The sequence below is a fragment of the Mrakia frigida genome, assembly GCF_051309035.1.
Source record: "Mrakia frigida strain ATCC 22029 unplaced genomic scaffold BDY24scaffold_36, whole genome shotgun sequence".
NCBI lineage: Eukaryota > Fungi > Basidiomycota > Tremellomycetes > Cystofilobasidiales > Mrakiaceae > Mrakia > Mrakia frigida.
The window spans coordinates 73,635-95,331 of NW_027481245.1; the positions used below are offsets into that span (position 1 = coordinate 73,635).

Sequence of the window (21,697 nt, forward strand, 5' to 3'; positions counted from 1 at the left end):
AATGAAGATTCTCCGCTTGAGCAGGGGGAGAGAGTCATGGAGAGTCGCAAATAAGCTCAGAGTTCATAGAGTACCATTGAGCCGTAGCGCCACTGCGAACTCTATCAAATCAACGATAAGTTCCAAAGGCGAACGACGGGGAGGGTTGGACGACGCGTCGACTCCGTCGCTCTCCTCTCGTTCATCCCTCGCTGCTCCTTGCTCGGCTGATCTACGTAAAACCTTCGAATCCAAAAAAGAACAAAGTATAAAGGTCGAATGAAGAAACAGAGCGAAAGATGACTGGACTAGTCTAGTCTAAAGCTGATCTACGAACGAGGAACGAACACCAACCAAAATCGACTCCGTCCATCGTCGTCCGCCAGTCCATCTACCCTCCCCTTCCTCTTCCTTTACCCAACCCAAGCTGACCCGCAAGCTACCTCCCCAACCGACTAAGCAAGTTCAACCCCCAGCAGAAGACCACCATCGCCAGCAGCTTCAACCCCGGACTCTCCTTCCACCCGTCGAGGCTTCCTTTGGCTTTGGACGAGACGGAGGGAGGGAGAACGTCGACCCACGAATTGCTGGGTTGTTGGGAGGTAGAAGAAGAGGAGGAGGGATCGTTGGGGTTGGAGTTGGAGTTGGTTTCGAGGAGTGGGATCCCTTCTTCTCCTTCCTTCGCGGTTGGATCCTCCTGCGACGACGATGCGACGACGACAGGTACTGGTGCTGCTGCTGCCGTCGTTGGGAGTCCCTTCGGCTTCTTCGACTTCCCCACCAAGAACTCCGTCAACTGCCCCGTCGCCTGACTCATCTTCTGACTGATGTAGACGAAGATGATCGTCGAAACGACGATGTTGACGTATCTCCACCTCGTCCCTGGAACGACGATGAGGATCCCCTTGGTGTCCGCTGCGAGCCAAACGTGGAACTGGAGGATGAAGGTTTCTAGGGAGATTTGTCCGATGAAGCAGAACAGTCTCGAGTTGACCGATCGAAGGAAGGGAGTTGCGTTTCGGAGGACGACGAAGGCGAGGATGGGGATGAAGGAGACGACGGGGTGGTAGACGTTGTAAACGAACTTCGACTCCCTGCTGAGTTGGAACCAGAAGAACCAGACCATCGCACCTATGCTCGCTCCGACGCTCCCCTTGACGGCCGTCGGGAACCAAGGGAGGTTGGGGATTCCGAGTTCCTTGAGTTTGATGTAGGCGTAGGCTGTGAACATCCCTAGGTAGACGACGAAGAGATCGAGGTTGACTCGGAAGGACCATTCCTTTGCTGACCATTGGATGTTGGCGACGGCTCCGAGGAAGTTGAAGATCGATTGGAGGATCCAGGTCGTTTTCATGAACCAGGTGACGAGGAGGAGGGAGACGACGAGTTTGGGGAGGAGGAAGACGGGGTTGTCGTTGTATTTGGAGCCGATGAGCATGGTGGAGTAGATGATGAGGTACCAGAAGGAAACGAGGGGCTGTAGGGGAGAGAGAGGGGGTGAGGAAGGCGAGGTCAGCGAGACGCGTCGGGAGATTCGATGAGAGCTCGTTTCTCTCCCTCGTTGGAGAGGAGGAGAGCACGATAGGAGTAAGATAGGCTCACGGAGAAGTAGTAGGAGATGTAATCCGTGTCCATGGTGTAGGCGAGAACGATGGGGAGGAGGTTGAGTCGAACCATGACCATGGCGATTCGAGCCATTCCGAAGTCGGCTTTCTTGAGGTAGAACGTGAAGTGGCCGTCTATTGAGACAAGAATCGAGTTGAAGCAAGATCGAGAAGGAAAGGTCAGCGAACGAGCCGGAGGAAAGGTCGAACAAAACGAGTAGGGAGAGTCGAAAAGACGCTAGACTCACATCCGGTCATGAAGAGGTAAGCGGCGACGAGAACTCGAACAGGGTTGTAAATTCCAGAGATCTTAGAAGCTCCTTGGTAGTGGTAGACGAGAATGATGACTAGAAAGAGTCGAAATAAACCAAAGGAGAGAGTCAGCTGCCGTCTCGTCTCTCTTCGCGTCGAACCTTCTTCCTCTCCCTCCTTCCCACTCCCACGCTCCCGCTATTCCAGATTCGTACTCACTCTGCATCCACCCCTTCCACTCATCCGTCTGCTCCCTATTCAAGAACCCCAAATCCTTCCCTCCCTCGCTCCTCTTGCACGTCCCCAACCCGACCGCCAAAGCTCCCATCAACGCCAGCCCGAACGTCCAAGCGTCGTAGACCTTGTTCTCCTTGGACCAGAGACCCGTTCGATCGGCGAAGAAGGTCAAGCCGGTGCAGAGACCGAAGATGGTGAGGGTGAGAACGAGGTTGTCGTCGGTGGGGAAGAGGGAGGCGAGGCGAGGGTAGGGAGCTGCAGGACGACGAGAGGGAAAGGGAGGAAGGAAGAAAGTATCAGTTTGCGATCTGAGAGGAAGCGATCGAAGGGAAAAGAAGAGGGAGGGAGGAAAAGGGAAGAAGGTTCATGCTCTCACCCAACTTCGACTGCATCAACCGTCCCGTCGGGACCCAAGCGATCACGACGAACAGCACCAACGCCTGCAGCCAGTTGACGACGGGGTACTTCTTACAGCACGTCTTGTCCATCGGGAACTTCTTTGGAAGCACGTCGTTGCATCGTAGGTTGTAGAGGATCTGAGCCTGAGTGTTGAGGATCTTGGTTGAGAAGTGAAGTCCGTCCGTCGTTTGGGAAGGATCGAGGAGAGCGTTGAACGCGACTGGGAGGGAGATGGGAGGAGGAGCCGCTCTTGCTGAGGACGAGGACGACTTGGTCGAAGAGGTGGAGGAGTAGAGGAAGGAAGGATCCGGCGAGAGACGAGCTGCCAAATCCGAGTTCATCGCGTCGATGTCTCCGTGGTTGAGGGTGTCTTTCCTCTCCGGACTGAGGAGGGACTGAACGGGTTCGAGAATTGGGAGGAAGATGATTTCGTCGGCGAGGAGGCCTCCTCCGAGTTGTCCTTTGGCTGAAGAGGATTGGGAGATGAGGGAGAAGGTGGAGTCGATTCGAGATTCCCAAGTTGCGAGACCTCCTGAGGTCGGGTGTCGAAGGTACCAGAGTCCTGAGCCGAGGATGAGGAGAGCTGGTTGAGGAGGGTGAGCGGGAGTGTAGCTTGGGACGGGGATGTGAGGGTTGGAGAGGAAGGTTTGGGTGTGGGTCGTGTTGAGGAAGCTGGAGAGGGAGAGGGAGAGGAGGAGGAGGAGGAGTTGCGAGGTCAGCTTCGACGGAAGAAGAAAGGAGGGAAGAGTTTGGAGCTCGTTCCTCGCCGCTCAACGAGGGCAGAAGGCAGATTTTCCTCTCCTCGACGCGTCGATACGATCGTACTCACGGATCCCAGAAGAACTGAAACTCGAGTCCTCCTGTGGTTCAAGACGAGGCAGGGAGAAGTCAGCGTCGAGCTCGTCTCCTTTCAGCCCTCGAAACCCAAACCTTGAATCTCTCTCTTTGGACTGACCTTTAGCACTCTTCCAAACCTGATCCATATGCTTCCCTCCACCCTCGGGAGGTCCATCTGGAGCTGTAGGATCCGCCAGTTTCGCCATGGAGTAGAAGAGTTGACGGGTGATGGAATCTCCGATGAAGACGAGCCGACGGGAGGGCAGACACGTCTGGATTTGAGTCGGGTTGTAGTTGTTGGTCATGCAGCCTGGGAGGAAGAGCGAAAGAAGATTTTTGAAGGTTAGGATCCTGTGCTCGTTGTCGACGAGAAGGAGAGAGTCGGTTGTGAAGGGGAGAAGAGCTATTGGATGGGGAGACGGGAACGAAGGAGGAGCTTGGGAAGGGAAGGGAGGGAACGTCGAGAGAGTCTCACCGTCTGGCTGCCACTGCTTGAAGTCGTTATCCATCCATTGACCCGTTGATAACAGAGCTTTACAATGATATCGATCTCCAAAGTCTAGTAGAAACGAAGGAGGAGAAGGAGAGTCAGTTTCTTTTTGAGCTCGAGCTCATCCGTTCGTTCCATCTCTCCTCCTTCGTGCTTCGTTAAACTGACCTATAACAAAGTACCTCATCATAGCAGCCACAAAAGCGACGCAGATAGTCGCTACACACGCATACTGAGGCCAGTTGGGGTTCAAGGTAGACTTGGATTTCGGGGAGGAGGGAGGCATTCGAGCAAGAAGGGAGGAGAGAAGGGAAGAGGGTCGAGCTCGTTCGTCGCTGCTGGGAGGGGCTGGAAAGTAGGAATTAAAAGGCGAAGAGGCAGGCAAAGAAGAGACCCGAAACCGTGGTGCCTGGGGGTAGGTGGTCGTTTTGGAGGGAGGAGCCTGACGAAGGCGAGAGAACGGAGGAGGGGGAAGGGGAACGAAGGTGGCCGTTGAGAGAGAGAGAGAGGTTGAAATGGAACGAACGAACAAGCGGACCTTCAGCTCCCGAAAAATCTGAAAATCGTCTCGATTTGTGTGGAAGCGATAGATAACAAAGCAACCTAGAACAGATTCTGGTCCCGAAGGAGAGCAGAAGAAGGAGAAAACGGCTCCCTCTCCTTCTCGTCGAATCTCACGCGCCTTCGAACGCGAGTTCGCCTTGAGTGCTCGCCCAGGACGCTGTAGATCGACGTGATCGTTCCTGCTTCCAGGAAGCATGGAAGATACATCCACGGTGCACTTCCGATCGTCATTCGTAACGAAAAACGAGCAGCTCGGACGCGTCAATAGTGTTGTGTTTTCGCGTTCTGGGAGGTTGAACTCTTCTCCTTTCCGTTTCCTCGCCGCTACTCCTTGCGGCTCACGATCAGAGGAGTGGTTCGGATATGTATATCCTAGGTGCCAAACCGAAGGAGGGAGGAGTGGGTGACGAAGAAACTGAGCTTGTAGAGAGGGAGAGGGATCGACTGTCGACGACGACGTTGACGTGTCTGAGAAAAACCGAAGGATGTAGCAGAGTATTCAACATTGGGATCTTGATGTAGCTCTTGTAGAGAAAGAGAAAGCAAACGTAGCAAGGCATGAAACGAACCGTCGCGTCTCGACGACTTCGAATCTCAACCGACTAGGCTAAAGCTTGAAGATGATCGAAGAGTGAAAGTAAAGGGAACGAAAAAACGATAAAGCGAGATTTTGTTAACTAGATTCGCCACTTTCGAGATGCTTGTATCTATGTCGAGACGGCAGAAGAGTCGAAAGAAGGGAAGACGAGAATCGGTTGCCGTTGAGCGCTCTCTCCCTTCTTCTTTCTTGCCCTCTTTCTTGTCTTTCGTTTCTTTTACCTTGCTCTCGATCTCGATCTTCCGCTCTCCAGCGTGTCCTTCCTTCCCGACCCCACTTAGCTCTTTCGCAAAGTCTATATAACGATCCGACGTGCTCGAACGGATCTGATGAACTGCTTTCACCTCTCTTTCCTCTCTCTCCGTTGTTTTCTCTCCCTCTCTCTTCCGTTGATGGCATCTTTCCAAACACAGGAGCCTCGAAGTAAACGTAAAACGAGATCATAAAATCATAAACACAAACGAACAAAAAAACACCAAGCGCACAAAAAAGAAAGACAAGCAAGAAGACCTCGTCGGCCGTCTTTCTCCCCATCGCTTCTCCTTCCTTCACTTCTTCCCCCCAGCACCAATCAACTCCCCCTCCCCCCACTTCAAACATCTCCACACCCCCACCAGCTTACTCTCGCATCCTCTCCCCTGCCCTTCCAGGATCGCAGCGTTCAACTCCTTGGCGACCTTCTCCCTCCGTTGCTGTTTCGTCAGACCTCCTCCTCCTCCGACGTTGGCTGAAGAGTTGGTGGCACCGGGTAGCACGAGCAACAGCGAGAGAGCGTCCTCGAGTTCGGCGAGGTGGGAAGGGGAGGAGAGGGCGAGGGGAGCGAGGGTTTCGGACGCGAAGAGGAGGGTGGAAGAGAGGTTGTTGGATGGGTTGGATCCGTTGGTGGTGGGTTGGGAGGGAGAGGAGAGGAGGAGTTCGTAGAGGTGAAGGAGGTGAAGGTGGAAGATGAGGTGAGGGTGAAGGTCGAGGATCTGCGAACGGAACGAAAGACGAACGAAGAAACGAGGACGTGTCAGTTTCTCGGGTTTCTTCGAACGAACGAAGCTGAGAAAGTGAGAAGAGTTGAGAAAGTAGGTAGGCGTCGAGAGGGGGAATCATAAGCAACTTTTGGTAAAGTCGGAATCATTATCACCATATCCCTCCCTTCTCCAACCTCCCAAAAACAGGTCCCTCAACTCCTCTTCGCGAACGAAGTGAAGAATTACGTGAGACGAGGGGAGGAGGGATAGGAGAGGAAATGTAAGTGTGGTGCATGATACAATTTAATCACTTTGTGAGGTTGAGGTTGGGTTGAAGAGGGAGGGAGAGGGCGAGGAGGGGAGGGAGGAGATGGGCCAGGGAGGGAGGAGAGGGAGAACGGACGCTCTCTCTCTCTCTCTCGGGCGAGACGCACAAGGAAAAGGTGGGTCGTTGGGTAGATGGGTAAAGGGCGAGGTAGGTGGCGATGAAGAAGTGGAGAGGAGAGGAGAGGTGTAGGCGAGAGAGGAGAAAGCAAGCAAGCTCAAGAACACTCACATCCGAATCCAACTCGTTGACTCTTCGAATCGCCTCCTCGACCCTTCCCGACTCTACAGCTTTCCGGATCGACATTCTTTCCTGGAAACGACACAGGAACGAAGGGAGAGAAAAGGCTGCATCAGCACCGGAGATCTCATAGGAAGGAAGAAAAAGGAAGGCGAGAAAAGGAAGAAGGAAGGTCGCCAAAAAGCTGCTGATCCGATGAGAAGGGTGAAAGCTCTCACTCACCTGTATACCGTCCAAGTCGAACGAGGCCTTCTTGTTCCCACCACTACTACCCTCTCCGTCGTCCATCTTCTCGTCTCCACCTCCTCCAGCAGCATCATCCGAGGAGGAGTCTAGCACTCCGCTCTCCCTGACGAACTCCTCCGCGGCGGTTTGGTAGCCTTCGACGATGAGGTAGTCGAGGACGAGTCGGTTGAGGTCGCTGCACATGGGCAAGAGAGAAGAAGGAGAAGAAGAAGAGGAAGAAGAGAGTCAGTATATGCGCTTTGGAAGGACGAGGGAAGGGGAGGGGAGTGCGTGTGAAAAGAGAGGGAGGGAGGGAGGAAGAGAAGGAGAAGGGAGGTGGTGCTGGATGGTGTCAGAGAGCAATAGTTGTATTCGGTTGTCCTCAACGTAACTAATTACTGAAACATAGGAGAGATTCCCACTTTGCTTTCGTCTCATCATTCAAGGCCAAGTCGTCGGAGGGAGTGTATGCGGTTTTAAGAAGAGAGGACGAAGGAGAAGAGACCAAGACTCACGATTTGCTGAGATCGACCTCTGCGAGTCTTCTCGCCCACTCATCCCCCGTAGGACCACCAGAAGCGGAAGAGGACAGTTTCTTCTTGGACGAAGAGGAGGGTTGGTGTTGTTGTTGCTGAAAGATAGGGAAAGACGGAAGGAGGAGGAGGAGGAGAGGTCAGCTTCGAGGAAGGGAAGGAGCTGAAAAGAAGGAAGGAAGGAAGGAGAGACGTACGTTGTTGGCCATTTCTCGCCCAACAAAGGGGAGAACCGTTGGGGGTGAAGAGAGGGAAGGAGAGAGCTTGAGCTTGGGGCTGTTAAAATTTCGAGATTTGACTCCGAGAAGGGAAAAGCTGGGGAAAGGGAGGAGGATTGGAGATGGTGGGTGGGGGAGAAGGAGAGGGAGGAGGGCGAGGAGAGGGAAAGGGACTTGCTTCAGACGACTTTTTTCCCACTAGAATTTGGAAGGTGGACTTTGTTTCTGTTCCTTCGACCACCACCTTCTCCGAGATCTCAGGTTTCCTGTTCAAGCGTCTAGAGAAGAGCGACGAGGCTGAAGGAAGAGTCGGAAGCTCGAGCTCACCTCGATTCGACGCTGCTCGTCACCCTCCTTCTCTGAGCTGATTTTCCTGAGCTCCTCTCACCCTCTCAACCCTTTCCACCTCCTTCAGCCTTCTCCCAGCTGTATCAAGCTCGAAATCTAATCAAGAGTCGCATCGAAACCTCGCTTCTCCGTCCATCTCGTCGGTGAGCTCGACCTCTCCTCCCTTTCCCTCTCCCTCTCTTCGCATCGTTCGTCTCCCCTCGCGCTCTCTCTGACCTCCCATCCAGTTTCTCTCTCGCCCTCTGTCCCCCCTCCCAGTATAAAACCCTCCAAAGCGAGCAAACCCATCCAAATCTGCTCCGTCGACGACTCCACTCGCTCTCCACGGCGTCCCCTCTCACCCTCCCTCCTCGCTCTCTCTCTCTGTACACAGGACCATCAGCGCTTACTTATCTATATAGCACCTGCGCCAAGACAGGACAGCTTTCTCTTACTCCGGCACAAGAGCATCCCGTCCCACGGTCCTTCCTGTCTCTGCCTGAAACGCTTGGTTGGTCACCGACGCGTCGGAAATTGAAGCTCGAGCTCATCCTTTCGTTTCTCTTCTCTTTCCTTCCCCACTCTCAACCCTCACCATCGAAAAAAAAAATGCTCGCCCACAACCTCGCAACCCTCTCTTTCCTTCTCTCTTTCGGGCTGACTGCTTCAGCAGGTACGTAGCTGACGATTGAATGAACGAAGGAACGAGTCTCTCGCTCTCGCTCTCGCTCTCGAAACCTAATCTTCCCTCTCCCTCCTCCCTTGTTTTGACGTCGCAGCCGTCCTCCCTCCTCCCGCAACGACGCTCGACCCCTTCGCCTCTCTGGTCCTCAAGCGTCAAGCTCTCGTTTCTCCTACAACGTCGTTCTCCCTCTCCTTCGGAGCGGAGGTCATCCCCACCGAGTGCGAGACCTCCTGCGCTTCGACGATTCCGATCTACAAGAGCTGCGCTGCCAACGACCTGGATAGGTGCTTGAAGATTTGCGGCGAGGAGGAGTACGATGCGATGATGAGGTGTGTGAACTGCGAACTTGGTGAGTGTCGATTCAAGGTCGAGGGACGGGGAGGCGAGGAGAAAGAGAGAGATGGAGACTCAGAGCTGACTTTACATCTTGCTTCTCTCGCTGATGATTGTGACCCACACCAGTCTTCGAGCCGGCCAGGAGGAGCAACCCAGCGAGGTACTATCAGGAGGAACAAAGCGGCATGAGGGAGATCGTTCGTTCTTCAACGTTTTGATACTCTCGTCTCGCTCGTTTCGTCGAGTCCTTGAACTGACTCTGCTCCCTTTCATTCTTCTTTGACCGTAGCTCGGTTCTTGTTTTGCGAGGGGGAAGTACTTCGCTCCTAATGTGACCTTGGTGACCTACGATCAGTACGTTCTTGCTCTCTCTCTTCGAGAAAGAAGAACGAGGCATTGAGATCGACGCGTGCCGACTCTTCCTTCCCTCCTCTCTTTTTCTTCGCAGAGTGCTCGCAGCCATCAACGGAACGGCTGCACTACCCGCTAATTCTATCGCTTCCCCCAGTGGAGCTGCTTTGCGGTTGGACGGCGGTCGGGAGTTGGTGTTCCTCGTCGCGTCGGTTGTTTTGAGCTCGGCTGGATTTGCTCTTTAGACTCCCGCTGCAACTTTCTATAACGATACCTTATGTGCCTAGGTAAGAGTTAGGTCTCGCAGAAAGAGTTGTGGCATGATGGAAAGATGGAGTTGGGTCGCGTCGGAGCCGACGGCTCAGTTGAGTCCGTTCGTTTTTTTTCCTCGAGAGAAGCAGACAGTGCATCTTAGGAACTTTTGGGAATCAACGACTAGATCCGAGAGACAGCTTTGAGCCGCGAACAACGACAGAGACGGCGAAACGAAGGAGAAGAAAACGAGCGTGATGCGAGAACGAGAACCGAAGGCCAAGAATTACTGTAGATAAGGAGAAGCATCTCTGAAGAGGAGTGGGTGGTGAGCGAAGAAGATGGGAGTTTCCAAAGGAGGGAAACAACGACGCAGGAAGAACAAAAAACAAACGAAGGAGAGGAGGTCAAAGGGGAACGTCGTCGCCGACGGGAGAGTTTCGGTTGACGTAGATCGAGGGAGGTCCTCCGTTCCAATCCTGTCGAAGTTGAAATATGAGTCAGCTTGGAAGCTAGATACAGAAGAGGGGGGAGGAAAGAAGCTGAAGCGACGACAAAGACGGGCGACTCACTTCGACGCGTCGAGCGCTGGCGATGGACACTGCGAAGGAAAAGCGAGGAAGAAACGGAGATTGTTCAAGAGGAGACGAGAGCTCAGTGCGAGAGAGGAAGACGGCTCACTTGTAGACGAGTAAGTGCCTGTGGATAGAGAGGAAGGGGAGGAGAAGATGCGAACAGAACTTCAGAAGTCAGCGAACGAAGAAAGGAATGAGCTCGAGCTGAGGAGGGACGGAAGGAGCGACTGACCTACAAAACCTTTTCCCATCGAGAGAAGAACTTTGTCGATGAGCGTCGGGTGCCTGTAATGCGCGAAGAGACGATCAGGAGGCGACGAAGTCAGCTCTCGTTCGCAAAAAAAAGCGATCAAACGAACGACGACTCACCAGTCTCCCCAATCCCTCCTGATCCTCAAACTCAGCTGCTCATCAACCAGCTTCCACCGCCTCACGACCGTGAGCTCGTGTAAAAAGAGAGCGTCCGTCTCGTCCGTCGCAACGAAGACCTCCTTGATCGTCTTTCCCGTTTGACGCAAGATCGCCGATTGCATGGACGCGACGGCGTAGGCGTACTGATCAGATGAGCGACAGAGAGGGACGATATCGGAATCTGGAGTTGACAGAGGGCAGGAGCCGAGGAAGTCGCCTGAAAGACGGGGAAGAGGGGGAGGATGAAGTCAGCAAAGTCGGCGCGTCGAGTCGGATCGAACAAAACGGAACGAACCGTGTCGAATGTGAACCGAGATGAAGTCTACAGGCTCTTCCCATTCCGAAACTCCAAACAGCCATCTTCTGACGGTCTCTCCTCGAGCCCTGAGCTCAGGATTCCAGTGCATATGGCGTCCCACCGCCGGCCAGGCTCCGACCTCGAAGCCTGCTTCTCCAGCCCATTCGTTGGAGACGAAGATCGAAACGGAAGCGTAGTAGAGGTTGTCCTATGAATTTAGAAGAGGAGGAAAGTCAGAGTCTGTTCTCGGTAGAGAATGAGAGAAGAAGAACCGTTGAACTCACGACGCAGGCGATTTTCGTCGACGGGAGACTGGCGACGGTTCCGTTGATGGCTTGGAGGTAGGGTTGGATGATGGGTGAATCGGGGTGGAGATAGGATGTGAGGGTCGGTATGGAAATTCCTCCTCGAGGAGGGGTGGTAGGAGGAGGGAGCGGAGAGAAAGTTGGATCTAAAACAACCGCGACGCGAAAGAGGAGTCAGCGTTTCATTCTTTCCTTCCCTCCTTGGTAGCCGTTCCCCTCCCCACTTCATCGAAATAAGAAAAATGGACTCACTGAGTCTGTGCGTTCTCATCGGATCTTGAAACGGAGGGACGAAAGCGTTCCAGCACGAGATGTCGACCCAATCGCTCGTCGCGTTCCACTTGTCGTAGGCGTCTCCCTTCGTCACGTTCACCAAGTCCTTCCACTCGATAATTCCGGCGAGACCATGTTCTCGATGTAGGTGGTCGAAGAGACGAGGGAGGTCGAACATGGACGAGAAGGGGAGGTCGAGAAGAGGAGAAGTGACGAGGGGACCTCCCAGTTGTCCTGCGTAGCCGTAGATGGAAGGCACGATGGGGACTCTAGAGGAGAGGAGAGCGATGTAGATCACTAAAAAGACGAAAAGGGAATAGAACATCAGCAAAAGGAAAAGGAACGAAGAGAAAGGAGAACTCGACGACGCACTGTTCGCAAGGGTCACGACTTGGTTCGTTACTCCTCCCTGTCAAAACAACAGGAGCTCTTGATCAGCATAAATCAGCGTAGCAGATCTATAGAGACTCACTCCAGCGCCAGCGATAAAGTAGAACTGATCCTCCATCAGACGGCCTTCAGGAAAGAGGACGAAACCGAAGCGGAGGTCAGCCTCATCTCCCTCCCACTTCCTTTGAGACATACACCCGACGGGGAAATAAACGCACTGGGCCAATTCAACCCTTCCATTTCCCCCTTCAATACCATCGCACTAGGACTGCTGAACCTTCCATTGCTGGACCGAAGAAAGGTGGGGAGGACGCCGTCGGTCGAGCCCTTTCCGACGGCGAGGAAGAGAAGAGAGAGAAGGACGACGAGAGCGAGTGTTCCGAAGAAGAAGGTCGACTGGGGGGAGCGAGGGAAGGGTCGAGACATCCTGACGAGGGGAAGAGGAGGGGAGGAGATGACAGTTGGGGAAGACCTGTCTAGGCGTGTTGACGCGAGCTCAGGAAAGACTAGAGAGGGGCGAGAGAAGGGTCGGATCTTCTCCTGTTCGTTTGATCCTCCCGAGAAGGATCCGAGGGCGATTCGGAGTGGAGAAGAGTCGGAGTTAGTTCGAAAGATGAGCTTCGGAAGGAAAGGAGTAGAAGAGGACGAGGAGAAGATTCGAACGAGTCGACGCGTCCAAAATCACAGAGCCGATCAGCTCCTGGGTTTCGCGCTCCTTGGGAGGCAAAAAGAACACAGATTACTCACATAAGATACACGTCGATGTCGAGAAGATGAAGACATGGCGAAAATCTGTCGAACGAGGAGTTTTCCAGCGGGAAGGTTCAGCTTCGTCCTCAGGATTCAGAAAACCTTCAGCGCTCGAGACTCGATCAAAACTGTATATCTACAAAACTAGAACGCAACAAACATCCACAGAAACTCCTTCTCTTCGCGCTCCTACTCTAATCTAGCTTTGCTCGAGCGAATCTCCAAATCACTTCCTGTTCCGATCGACCTTCCCTCCCTCTTTGACGAGATCGAGGACGAGCTCTCGTACGAGGGACGCAGAGACAACAAGATTGGTACCCGTGAAGTTTTCCGAGAACTTGAAGCCTACGAAAACAAGTGAGGTCAGAGTCGAAAGCGAGAAAGGGCGACGACGGGAAGAGACGGAGAGAGAAAAGAATACGTACCAGGAGCATCAGTAGTCCAATCGTAGACGGTGTCGTTCCAGATTGGAAGGTACGTGTGTCGAAGAGGTTCAGTAAGCTGATCGGGGAAGAAGGGAGTCAGCGTTGCGATGATTTGATCGAGGCTCGACGCGTCGTTCCCCTTTTCTGGTTCGAGCACGTCGGTCGAGGGAGACGAGGACTAGGACGTACGATTTGATAGTCTCGAGTGAATCCTCCAACGTCGAAGACTGTAACCAAATGCAAGGAAGAAAGCAATCAGCTCTCGCGAGAATCAGCTTTCCATCGTTCGAACGAAACTCGAAATCGACTCGAACTCACTCTCCAGAACAGCACCTCCCGGCTTCATCCAAATCTCGTTGGTCAAACCGTTCCCGTGCACCCCAATGAGGACGTCTGCTTTGCTGGCGAGCTCCATCTGAGCCTTCTTGCTGAGTCCTTCCATCGCGGCGACGTGAAAATCGACCGTGTTGAGAGATGCGAGGGCAGCGACGAGAGCTTCGTGGGATTCGTCCGAGAGCCGACGTTTGGAGGCTGCTTGTCTAAAGGGAAGCGAAGAAGCAAAGCGTGAAGGAGGGAAGGGAAGAAGACGTCAGCAAAGGGGAAGAGAGAGGAGGAGAGGAGGAGAGAGGGAGAAGGTCGAGCGAACCGAGAGATGTAGAGAACCGTGGCTTTGAGCTTGAAGTCCTGATGTAATAGAAGACGAGAATCGTAACTGCTGTTAGCGAATTTAAACGACGAGGCGTCGATAGATACAAGATGAGGGACGGAAGGGGAAAGAAAGAACGAACGACGTCTTCGATCCCAACCATCTTCATCATGCTCTTCCGAACAGGTACCCACCAATCGGGAGGAGCAGGCAGGTCTCGGAAAACATCTAAGAGCGAAGAGGAGTACGAAAAAAAAGCGGGTCAGAGATTTGAAGTCGTCGAGAGCGCGAGATGAGGAGACATAGAACGCAACGGACCTCCGTTCATCTTGTTCCAAGACCGAGCAGTCGGGTTGTGTCGGTGAGAAGCCCATCGGTCGACGATGACAATCTCGTCGAAGATGAAAAGGTTCTCCGATCTGGAACGATCTGAGGAGAGAAAGAGAGAAGGAATGAGTTCGATCAGCGGGTCGACGGAGAAAGAAGAGAAGGGAGACGAACCGTTCCACTGCATCGAGTCTTCGACAGCCATCGTTGGCGCTATCGTAGCCATGAACCAGCTAAAAATAGAGGAAAATGAAGGAAAGAGGTCAGCAAGTGCGAGAGAGGAAGACGAGAGAGACGACGACTCACGCGTTGAGACCACTGGAACGAGATCGAAGAGAGAACGACGATCAGCTCGTCTTACAAGATATCACTCGAACAGTCGACCTACTCACGGCCCATCTCTCCAATCCCGACCCTTGGCGAGAATCGTTCGTCTAGGAAACGCAATACCCGTCGCAGAACCGGCCTTGATGAGGGAAGGTGCGCCAGCGAGGACTCGCCAGGCTCCTGCGAAGACTTCAGCGACGAAGTGGCTGTAGGAAAAGAGAGTGAGCGAGCGTCAGGTCTTGACAGCGAGAAAGGCGAGGAAGGACGAACAAGTAATGAGCTGCGAGAAAGAAAAGGACGAGTCAAAGTGAGCGTCGACAGTCGAGCTCAAGGCTTCAGCGGGTCGAAAAAAACTCACCCAAAAAGCCATCAGGTCCAGGCCCATCATTGAAGAAGAAGGTAGCTCCAGCCAGACGAGCAGCCTATCGATCGAGCGAGGGAAGACGAGAAGGAAGAAGGTCAGCCCTTCGCCGCGTCTTTTCCTCGTCGACAAAGATTTCACTTACCGTTCGACCCGAGAAGACCCCCATAGCCTGCTCAGGTGAGATAACAATCCACCTCGTCTCGTCTGCGACGGGGAACCTGTCCTCGGGAGTTCCTTTGGACATGTCGGAGAGGAACTCTGAGATCGGAGGGAGCTGGGACGCGTTCGAGGTGATGGCGACTGTGGGACGAAGAAACGGCGAGTCAGAGATAGCTGAAAGGACAGGACGGAGTATTTTAGGACGTACTGAATCGTCCTTGAGTTGTGTAGAGGTTTTCGAACATGGCTGAGGAGGGGAAGAAAGTTCGGAGGAGTCAGCTCGAGCTCAGGTTTACCTCGACGCCTCCCCTCCTTCCCCTCCTTCATAACCTCAGAGGATGGAGAAGAAGCAAAACTCACAGTATCCAGGAATCCCCCTCAGATACCTCGTCTCCTTCCCTTCCCACTTCCCACCGCTTCCCAACTGAACGAACGCGTTCTTTGTCGTCGTCGTTTCTCCTCCTCCTCCTCCTTCGACGTGAGATTCCTGTAATAATCCTGCGGCCTTTCCCCATCGTACCTTCGCCCTCGCAGACAACGCTCTTGTTCCCGACCCATCCCTGCCAGCTCTGTTCGCACTCAGCAGGAGAACGAGGCCGATGAAGGGAACGAGGAGAAGGAGAACAGCGAGCAGTTTCTGCATCGCTCGACGCCAAAAAGATCGACGTTGATGGGCGCGATGTTGATGAAGGAAGGGAGACGAGGGCGAGAGGCGGTTGAAGTCGTTCCAAGCAGGGGAGGAGGGAGAGGAGGAGAAGCTGGCGGAGGAGGAACCGGCCGGAGTCGAGGTCGAGATCGGGGTGAGGAGTGGACGAGAGGAGGAGGAGTGATGAGAGGAAGGGATGAACATCTTTGAGGAAAGACGAAAGTGTGGTATAAGGGAGCGACCTAAGGAGGAAAGGGAGGGTGCTGGGGAAAGAGGCCTCTTCGTTGGGGATGAGAGTTAGGAGGGAACGAAAGCTGAAGGGAAGTCAAGATCAACGTCGAAAAGACGAGTCAACTTAGTCGAACTCGGAGCTCATATATCTCCGCCTGTCAGCCAGGATCCGATGTGTGAAAGCTGAGAGAATGAAACGAAAGAGGGGAGAGCCGAGCCGAAGCTCGGAGAGCGATGAGCGAACGAAGGGACGATGAGATGGAAGAACCGTCTTCTTGAGCGAGTCCAGTGGAAGTGTGAGCAGCTGAGAGTGTGACTAGATGTACAAGAAGGATCGAAGAAAGGTCAGAGATCCGAAACAGGTTCGACAGGGGCAGGACACAGGTGGAGAAGAGAGAGGAGTGATGAAGGAAGGGAAGGTTGAGCTCACCGTTTCTGAGCCCCTCCTGCTTGACGCAGACTAGGCATCAATGTTGCTTCTGAGGTAGAGGACTAGTCAAGATCAGAGAGTATGGACAGTCAAAACGGGGATCAGCAGAAAGAGGACGAGAAGGGGAGGATGTCGTCCTTCTCGTTCGGACGCTGTTCGAACGAGATGAGGTTGCCTTTGGTTGGACCAGGGTCTTGCGTGCATTGTAGCAGAGTTGCTGAGGTATGGATCCATCGAGATCTGAGCTGTTGTCGAAGCTTGACCGAGGAAGGAAAAGGAAAGAGGGGAACGACTGGTGAGCTTCGATCTTCCTTCCTCCCTTCCCTCCGCACCTCTCCCCATCCAACGCAACCCTGTTCAACTCGAGCTGTGTCTCGAGGATCACCACAGCCTATAGTCCACTTCCTGCAGGTCCCTTGATGATGCAAGACCGAGAAGATCAGAGCTTGAGGACTCACGGTGACCTTGACCTCCTGCTCGCCTCCTTTCCCCTCCTTCCTTCCCGCCTCTCTCCTCTCCTCCTCGAGACCGATGGAACGGGAGCTAAAGCGATGTAGATCGAAAGCGTTCCAGCACGCTGCCTGTTGAATGGCGTTGACGAGGGAGCCGTCTCTTGGTGTGGCCGACAGAGGAAGGGGGGGAGGCTCGGAGGAGGGGAGGAGGAGGAGGTGAGACGAAGTAGCGGCGGGCGAGCTTTGAAGCGTGCGTAGTTGGAGCTGGACGGGATGTTGGACGTGAGGGATAGGGGGAAGGTTCGACTGGCAACAGATGGGAAGGCGAAGAATGAGGAGGGAGTTGGTGGGATCGAAGGGAGGGAGAGAGTGTGCGAGCTCGTTTCTGAGCTTCCTTCTCTTCCGTCGCCTTGCCAACGCTGTCGATTCTCTCGCTCTGATACACAACTGTCCCTCAATGACTTCGTTTGAAGCTCAGAAGAGAGACTCTTACTCTCTGAAAGAGTCTTCACAATAGAACTCGCTCAACGGCTGAGAGGCAGGGAGATCAAAGCCCAACGACGCGTCGCTCGTCGACGGATCATGGCTGCTTCCAGACTTCTACGTCCACCATGGGTCACTCGGCCCCACCAGCAACTTTTCCGTCACCTCGAGAACCTGCGAGCAAGGAAGCAGCTGGAGAACCGAAGCAGCGATCTCTAGGAGGTTGCTGTTCGAACGCGTCGTCGTCCCTTCGCCCTCTCCCTCTTTCTCCTCCTGTTGTTGTCACCTCTGTTTCGGACAACTCTCCCTCTTTTAAATATACTTGGTGACTCGCTGTAACCAATTTTTTGAAGGGTTATACGATTTTTTCGACTGCCGAAGGAGAGGATCTATTTGGAGACTCGCCGCCTCTCGATCGACTTGAAGCACCCCCGTCCTCCTTTTCTCTTCCCTCTCTCCTCCTTCTCCTTCTCCTTCAACGCTCACCTTCGCCTGTCTTTCAAGTTCACTCTCGGCTCTCCCTTCCCTTCTCCTCCTTCTCATCAAGTCTCGCAATCGGTCGCCAACGTCGTCTATATATAACGGACGACTCGCAAAGGAATCAACTCGACTCGCTTCCTCCCTCCTTCCTTCCCCTTCTCCCGTTGATCATGCTCTCGTCCTCCCCTTCCTCGCCCTCGTACTCCTGCTCTAAATCCTCTTCCCCTTCCCCATCCCGTACAAGATCGAAACGGACGAAACCTTCTTCTTCCTCCCCTCGCTCTCTTCTTCAGAAGCTCGCTATCGGAGCCTCCCTGGCCGTCTCTTTGGCGAGTCAAGTCGAGGCGGCGGATGCCAAGGCTGGAACGTTTGAGATTGTAGGGAACTCGGGAGTATCAGCTCAGCAGGTGAGTCTCGCCGTCTATGTACCAGAGGGAGAGAGGGAGGGCCATCGTATTTTGGGAGAGCAGAGGGGTCGAGCGAGCGCGAAGTGAAGAAGGGGTTGTTGCTTTCTCGCAGCTGGCACTGGGTGCTTGAGCCTTCTCGACCAGAGATGAGCTAGGACCTCATCTCGAGCCCTCGAAGAAAACCTTCCTCGAGATGGTCTCAGATCCTCCGAGCTGCTTCAGATTGTCAGCTCGTCAGGGAGCTCAACTCAGCTCATCGAACGAGGTGTTGTGCAGCCCCCGGTTCCTTCTCTTCTTTCTTTCAATCGCTGACTCTTTCTTCCTACGTGATTCAGCTCTTCCTCGGTGCTCCCAACAAGGTCTACGTTATCGACAAGACGGAGAACAACCCTATGAGGGTCACCGGAGCTCAGGGAGAGCATGGTTCGTTCTCTTCTCCGAGCTCAACTCAACTCCTCCCTTCAGCCCACCTCGGCCATCTTCCAACCTTCGCTGACCCTTTCTTCGTATCTCTTTCAGCTGCCTGGGGTAGCGAATATGCTCTCGATACCAACACAGCTCGAGCGATGGATATTGTCTCGAATAGTTTCTGGTGAGCTTGACTGAGTTTTCCCTCCTCCTCCTCCCTTTCTCGCGACGCATGGCTCTTCGTCCCTCTTTCATTTCCTCGGCCAGCTAACTCTCTCGTGCCCTGCTCGTCTTCTTGAATCAGTGCTGGAGGAACCGTACTAGGGAATGGAACCTGGCTCAACGGTTCGTTCTCTTCTTCGATTCTCGTTCGCCGCTTCTTCTTTCGCGTCGCTGACTTTCCTTCTTTGGTTCTCATTCTTCGTTCTCCCAGTCGGAGGCAACCAAGGAATCACCTGGGGAGGAGAAACAGCTGCTTCTCAAACCGGAGGAGCTCCTTACGACGACTACGACGGAGGAAAGGCCATTCGATTCCTCGATCCGTGCGAGGACGACGACACTTGCCAGTGGGGCGACTTCCCTGCTCTCTACATGACGACTCGGAGATGGTATCCTACCCTGGAGACTCTGGAGGATGGATCTGCTATCATCATAGGAGGCTGCGAATGGGGGGGCTACGTGAGATATTATCTGGTGTTTTCGTTTCGTTTCGTTTCGAGGCTGACTCGCTCGTTTCTTTAACTCTCAGGTCAACACCGCCGACGAGAACAACCCGACCTACGAGTTCTTCCCGAGTAAAGGAGCTCCTGTGACGATGAACATCTTGCAGAACTCCCTGCCTGCGAACCTCTTCGCTCTGACTTGGTTGCTCCCCAGCGGTGAGTCGCGTCGACGCTTCCTCTGCTTCATCCCCTTTCCTCTTCTTTTCTGACTCTTCGTCTGGTCTTCCCTTCTTCAGGAATGCTCTTCATTCAAACCAACTGGGCTACGGAGATCTTCGACTACAAGAATGGAGTCGAATGTTCGTTCTGTTCCGTGCTTTCGTCGTCGACTTTTCTCCTCCTCAGTGTCGTCTTCTTGCTCACTAGCCCTGCGCATCTCCTTCTCTGCTTCTTTTTCGATACAGACGCCCTCGACGACATCCCCAGCGCCGTTCGAACCTATCCTGCATCAGGCGCGACCGCTATGCTACCTCTGACGCCTGCCAACAACTACACCGCTACGATCGTCTTCTGTGGAGGAACAGACCTGCTGGCCGACCAGTGGGTCACCAACTGGAACATCGCTGGTTACGCTGCTGATAAGACTTGCGTCAAGGTGAGTTCTTCTTGCGAAACGACGGCGGACGAGGGCTCGACTGACTCGGACTCTTTTTATTTTCTCTCCCTTTCAGATGAGTCCTGATGTCTCTGTCGAGTGGGAGGAGGAAGATAGCCTCGACACTGGGCGTACGATGGGACAGGTAAGTCGGACTTCCGTTCTGCGTCATCGCTCGAGCAAACGAGAATTGACGCGTCTCGTCCGTCGTTTGTTTTCTTCCTCTTCGCAGTTCATCATCCTTCCCGATGGTCGAATGTGGATGGGAAACGGAGCGGCTCTTGGAACTGCTGGCTACGGTTCGTCTCGTCTTTCTTCTCTACGTGGTGTTGGCCGAGCTGACCGTCGCTCTTCCCTTTCTTCGTCCGCCTCGATCCTCCTTCGTTCTCCTTCAGGAAACGAGACTTGGGCCGTCGGACGATCTTACGCCGATCAGCCTCTTCATCAGTCCTGGTACTTCGACTACAAGCAGCCTGCAGGATCCAAATGGTGAGTCTCGTTGAGAATCGATCATTTCGTTCGTCCTTCTCTGACGCTTCGTCTTTCTTTCTTCTCTTCAGGACCAAGGCTGGAGTCTCGACCGTTGACAGGCTCTACCATAGCTCTGCTACACTCCTCATGGATGGTTCGATTTTGGTTTCGGGAAGCAACCCGAACCCTGATTGTGAGCCTTTCGCTCGTTCTCTCTCTCCCCGCCCAGTCGACGTCGTGCTGACTCTTCGCTCTTCGCAACAGATGTGGATAAGACAATCGATCCTACCATTACCTACGTCACTCAGTATCAAGTCGAGCACGTGAGTCTCCCTCTTGCTTCGCCGGCTGGGTCGTCCCGAAACGAGCTGAACTCTTCTCCCCTTTTCTTCCTTAGTTCTACCCCGATTACTACGACGAGGTCCGACCCGAGCCTACTGGTCTTCCCAGTAGCCTCACGTACGGAGGAGACTACTTCAACGTCTCTCTTCCCGCTGCTGCTTTCTCCCAATCCTCGTACATCAACTCGACCACCTTCGTCGTCTCTCGAACTGGGTTCTCAACTCACGCGATGAACAGTTCGTCCTGCTCATCCAACTTGCCTTCTCCTCACTCCCTTGAAGCTGACGACTTCTCTTCGCGTTCTGCCTTTCCCAGTGGGAATGCGACACGTCGAACTCGACATGACTTTCACCGCTGCCGCGGATGGATCAGCAGTCTTCCACGTTTCCCAACTCCCTCCCAACGCCGCTATCATCGTCCCTGGACCCGCTCTCCTCTTCGTCGTCGTCAACGGTGTGCCATCGCAAGCTCAGTGGATCAACATCGGATCAGGAGCTATTGAAACTCAACCCACCTCAGCCGCCGCTTCTCTCCCCGTCTCTTCGATGCCCCAGTCGCTGAGCTCGACGGACGATCCTTCAACGACGACCCAAGCTGCTTCGGGCTCTACGGAGACTGGATCAAACTCGAGTGGATCGAGCTCAGGGGCGGAGAAGAGATTGGGAGGCAGTGGAGGAGGAGCGTTGGCGGTTCTCGGAGTCGCGTCGCTGTTGGCGTTCGTCTCGCTCTAAGAAGTTCCTCTTCTCTTTTCTCAATCCCGCTCGTGTGATCTCGCACCATTGCCATTATATCTATAGTCTCTCGCCCCTTTCCTTTCTCCTCTGCCCCTCCTTCGCCTCCTTGTGTTTATCTTGCTTCTGCTCTCCTTTTCTCCCTCACTCACGGACCTTCGCCTCCCCTCCCTTTAACCTCGCTCTCTACTAGTTCCCTTCGTTACTTACGCACATACATCCTCGTTCGACGGACTAGCTTGCTAGATCTCTTCTTCTTCTCGTCATCTCCCATCGCTTTTGCATCTCTCCTCGCATCTTTTCTTTGCTCTGCTCTCCCTTACCTGCGATCGATCTTTAGACTCTCATCTCATGATCTTTTCGCTTTTCTTCTTCTTTTTATCTACGACTCTATTCTAGGAGAGAGCTGGTTAGAGCTTTGGAGATGTTAAGCTCGATTTAAGCCATCGTCGTCGTCTTTCAACCTTCGGTTGCTCCTGATCTTTCCATCCCCCGTCGGCTTTGAAAACCTGTACCACGACCTCCCTCGTCATCGAGGTAGATTAAAGACTAAAAAGAGCGGAGATCTTACATGTTGAAGGTGACACACCTCGAAATCGCTGGGCGAACGAACCAAACGATCTGTTTCCTTTTCGCCG

At 53.7% G+C, this 21,697-nt stretch overlaps 6 protein-coding genes across 6 annotated transcripts; 2 read left to right on the top strand and 4 right to left on the bottom strand.

The window, feature by feature from the left end:
• Positions 1 to 196: 196 nt before the first annotated feature.
• BDY24DRAFT_400806 (O-acetyltransferase) lies at positions 197 to 4,290 on the bottom strand. Its single transcript, XM_076642006.1, has 9 exons — positions 3,967 to 4,290; positions 3,784 to 3,867; positions 3,427 to 3,618; positions 3,301 to 3,331; positions 2,449 to 3,143; positions 2,055 to 2,327; positions 1,832 to 1,930; positions 1,582 to 1,718; positions 197 to 1,456 (listed from the first exon to the last, which is right to left on the bottom strand). The coding sequence occupies exons 1-9, from the start codon at positions 4,082 to 4,084 to the stop codon at positions 419 to 421; spliced, it is 2,667 nt and encodes an 888-aa protein (XP_076493274.1). The 5' UTR covers positions 4,085 to 4,290; the 3' UTR covers positions 197 to 418.
• Positions 4,291 to 5,384: 1,094 nt separating this feature from the next.
• On the bottom strand, positions 5,385 to 7,847 carry GID8 (glucose-induced degradation complex subunit GID8). The gene is made up of 5 exons (XM_076642007.1): positions 7,440 to 7,847; positions 7,225 to 7,340; positions 6,707 to 6,905; positions 6,476 to 6,556; positions 5,385 to 5,931 (listed from the first exon to the last, which is right to left on the bottom strand). Exons 1-5 carry the CDS (start codon positions 7,449 to 7,451, stop codon positions 5,509 to 5,511), a joined length of 831 nt encoding a protein of 276 aa, XP_076493275.1. The 5' UTR covers positions 7,452 to 7,847; the 3' UTR covers positions 5,385 to 5,508.
• Positions 7,848 to 8,378: 531 nt separating this feature from the next.
• BDY24DRAFT_400815 (uncharacterized protein) lies at positions 8,379 to 9,447 on the top strand. The gene is made up of 5 exons (XM_076642008.1): positions 8,379 to 8,460; positions 8,567 to 8,821; positions 8,935 to 9,005; positions 9,098 to 9,162; positions 9,257 to 9,447. Exons 1-5 carry the CDS (start codon positions 8,397 to 8,399, stop codon positions 9,402 to 9,404), a joined length of 603 nt encoding a protein of 200 aa, XP_076493276.1. The 5' UTR covers positions 8,379 to 8,396; the 3' UTR covers positions 9,405 to 9,447.
• A 371-nt stretch (positions 9,448 to 9,818) lies between these two features.
• BDY24DRAFT_418231 (O-fucosyltransferase family protein) lies at positions 9,819 to 12,089 on the bottom strand (the record flags this gene model as incomplete). Its single annotated transcript, XM_076643823.1, has 11 exons — positions 9,819 to 9,890; positions 9,984 to 10,012; positions 10,093 to 10,110; positions 10,219 to 10,271; positions 10,356 to 10,614; positions 10,693 to 10,903; positions 10,980 to 11,146; positions 11,253 to 11,570; positions 11,646 to 11,682; positions 11,746 to 11,789; positions 11,882 to 12,089. 11 exons carry the CDS (start codon positions 12,087 to 12,089, stop codon positions 9,819 to 9,821), a joined length of 1,416 nt encoding a protein of 471 aa, XP_076493277.1.
• Positions 12,090 to 12,521: 432 nt separating this feature from the next.
• BDY24DRAFT_187218 (uncharacterized protein) lies at positions 12,522 to 15,344 on the bottom strand. Its single transcript, XM_076636369.1, has 15 exons — positions 15,022 to 15,344; positions 14,870 to 14,908; positions 14,645 to 14,802; positions 14,497 to 14,560; positions 14,409 to 14,418; positions 14,204 to 14,344; positions 14,118 to 14,129; positions 13,986 to 14,044; positions 13,803 to 13,913; positions 13,627 to 13,712; positions 13,485 to 13,522; positions 13,157 to 13,377; positions 13,028 to 13,065; positions 12,839 to 12,914; positions 12,522 to 12,758 (listed from the first exon to the last, which is right to left on the bottom strand). The coding sequence occupies exons 1-15, from the start codon at positions 15,302 to 15,304 to the stop codon at positions 12,640 to 12,642; spliced, it is 1,455 nt and encodes a 484-aa protein (XP_076493278.1). The 5' UTR covers positions 15,305 to 15,344; the 3' UTR covers positions 12,522 to 12,639.
• Positions 15,345 to 17,315: 1,971 nt separating this feature from the next.
• BDY24DRAFT_400826 (glyoxal oxidase precursor) lies at positions 17,316 to 21,553 on the top strand. Its single transcript, XM_076642009.1, has 15 exons — positions 17,316 to 17,790; positions 18,126 to 18,213; positions 18,310 to 18,382; positions 18,503 to 18,543; positions 18,632 to 18,876; positions 18,947 to 19,076; positions 19,157 to 19,219; positions 19,325 to 19,515; positions 19,592 to 19,660; positions 19,748 to 19,814; positions 19,911 to 20,004; positions 20,076 to 20,179; positions 20,251 to 20,309; positions 20,384 to 20,564; positions 20,644 to 21,553. The coding sequence occupies exons 1-15, from the start codon at positions 17,554 to 17,556 to the stop codon at positions 21,057 to 21,059; spliced, it is 2,058 nt and encodes a 685-aa protein (XP_076493279.1). The 5' UTR covers positions 17,316 to 17,553; the 3' UTR covers positions 21,060 to 21,553.
• The last annotated feature ends 144 nt before the right edge of the window (positions 21,554 to 21,697 follow it).

Bases quoted from the DNA above. Each gene is read 5' to 3' on its own strand.
- BDY24DRAFT_400826 (XM_076642009.1), top strand. From the start codon at position 17,554: ATGCTCTCGTCCTCCCCTTCCTCGCCCTCGTACTCCTGCTCTAAATCC. The intron at 18,877-18,946 runs GTGAGATATTAT...TTTAACTCTCAG, and splicing joins GCTGCGAATGGGGGGGCTAC to GTCAACACCGCCGACGAGAA. The intron at 19,815-19,910 runs GTTCGTCTCGTC...GTTCTCCTTCAG, and splicing joins TCTTGGAACTGCTGGCTACG to GAAACGAGACTTGGGCCGTC.
- BDY24DRAFT_187218 (XM_076636369.1), bottom strand. From the start codon at position 15,304: ATGCAGAAACTGCTCGCTGTTCTCCTTCTCCTCGTTCCCTTCATCGGC. The intron at 13,523-13,626 runs GTTCGTTCTTTC...CTATTACATCAG, and splicing joins TGGTTGGGATCGAAGACGTC to GACTTCAAGCTCAAAGCCAC. The intron at 12,759-12,838 runs GTACGTATTCTT...TTGTTTTCGTAG, and splicing joins TTGGACTACTGATGCTCCTG to GCTTCAAGTTCTCGGAAAAC.
- GID8 (XM_076642007.1), bottom strand. The intron at 6,906-7,224 runs GTGAGTCTTGGT...GCCCATGTGCAG, and splicing joins GAGGTCGATCTCAGCAAATC to CGACCTCAACCGACTCGTCC. The intron at 5,932-6,475 runs GTGAGTGTTCTT...TTCCGTTCGCAG, and splicing joins TCAACGAGTTGGATTCGGAT to ATCCTCGACCTTCACCCTCA.
- BDY24DRAFT_400806 (XM_076642006.1), bottom strand. From the start codon at position 4,084: ATGCCTCCCTCCTCCCCGAAATCCAAGTCTACCTTGAACCCCAACTGG. The intron at 3,619-3,783 runs GTGAGACTCTCT...TCTTCCTCCCAG, and splicing joins CAAGCAGTGGCAGCCAGACG to GCTGCATGACCAACAACTAC. The intron at 3,144-3,300 runs GTGAGTACGATC...CTCCCTCTCCAG, and splicing joins TTTCAGTTCTTCTGGGATCC to CTTCCTCAACACGACCCACA.
- BDY24DRAFT_400815 (XM_076642008.1), top strand. From the start codon at position 8,397: ATGCTCGCCCACAACCTCGCAACCCTCTCTTTCCTTCTCTCTTTCGGG. The intron at 8,822-8,934 runs GTGAGTGTCGAT...GACCCACACCAG, and splicing joins GTGTGTGAACTGCGAACTTG to TCTTCGAGCCGGCCAGGAGG. The intron at 9,163-9,256 runs GTACGTTCTTGC...TTTTCTTCGCAG, and splicing joins ACCTTGGTGACCTACGATCA to AGTGCTCGCAGCCATCAACG.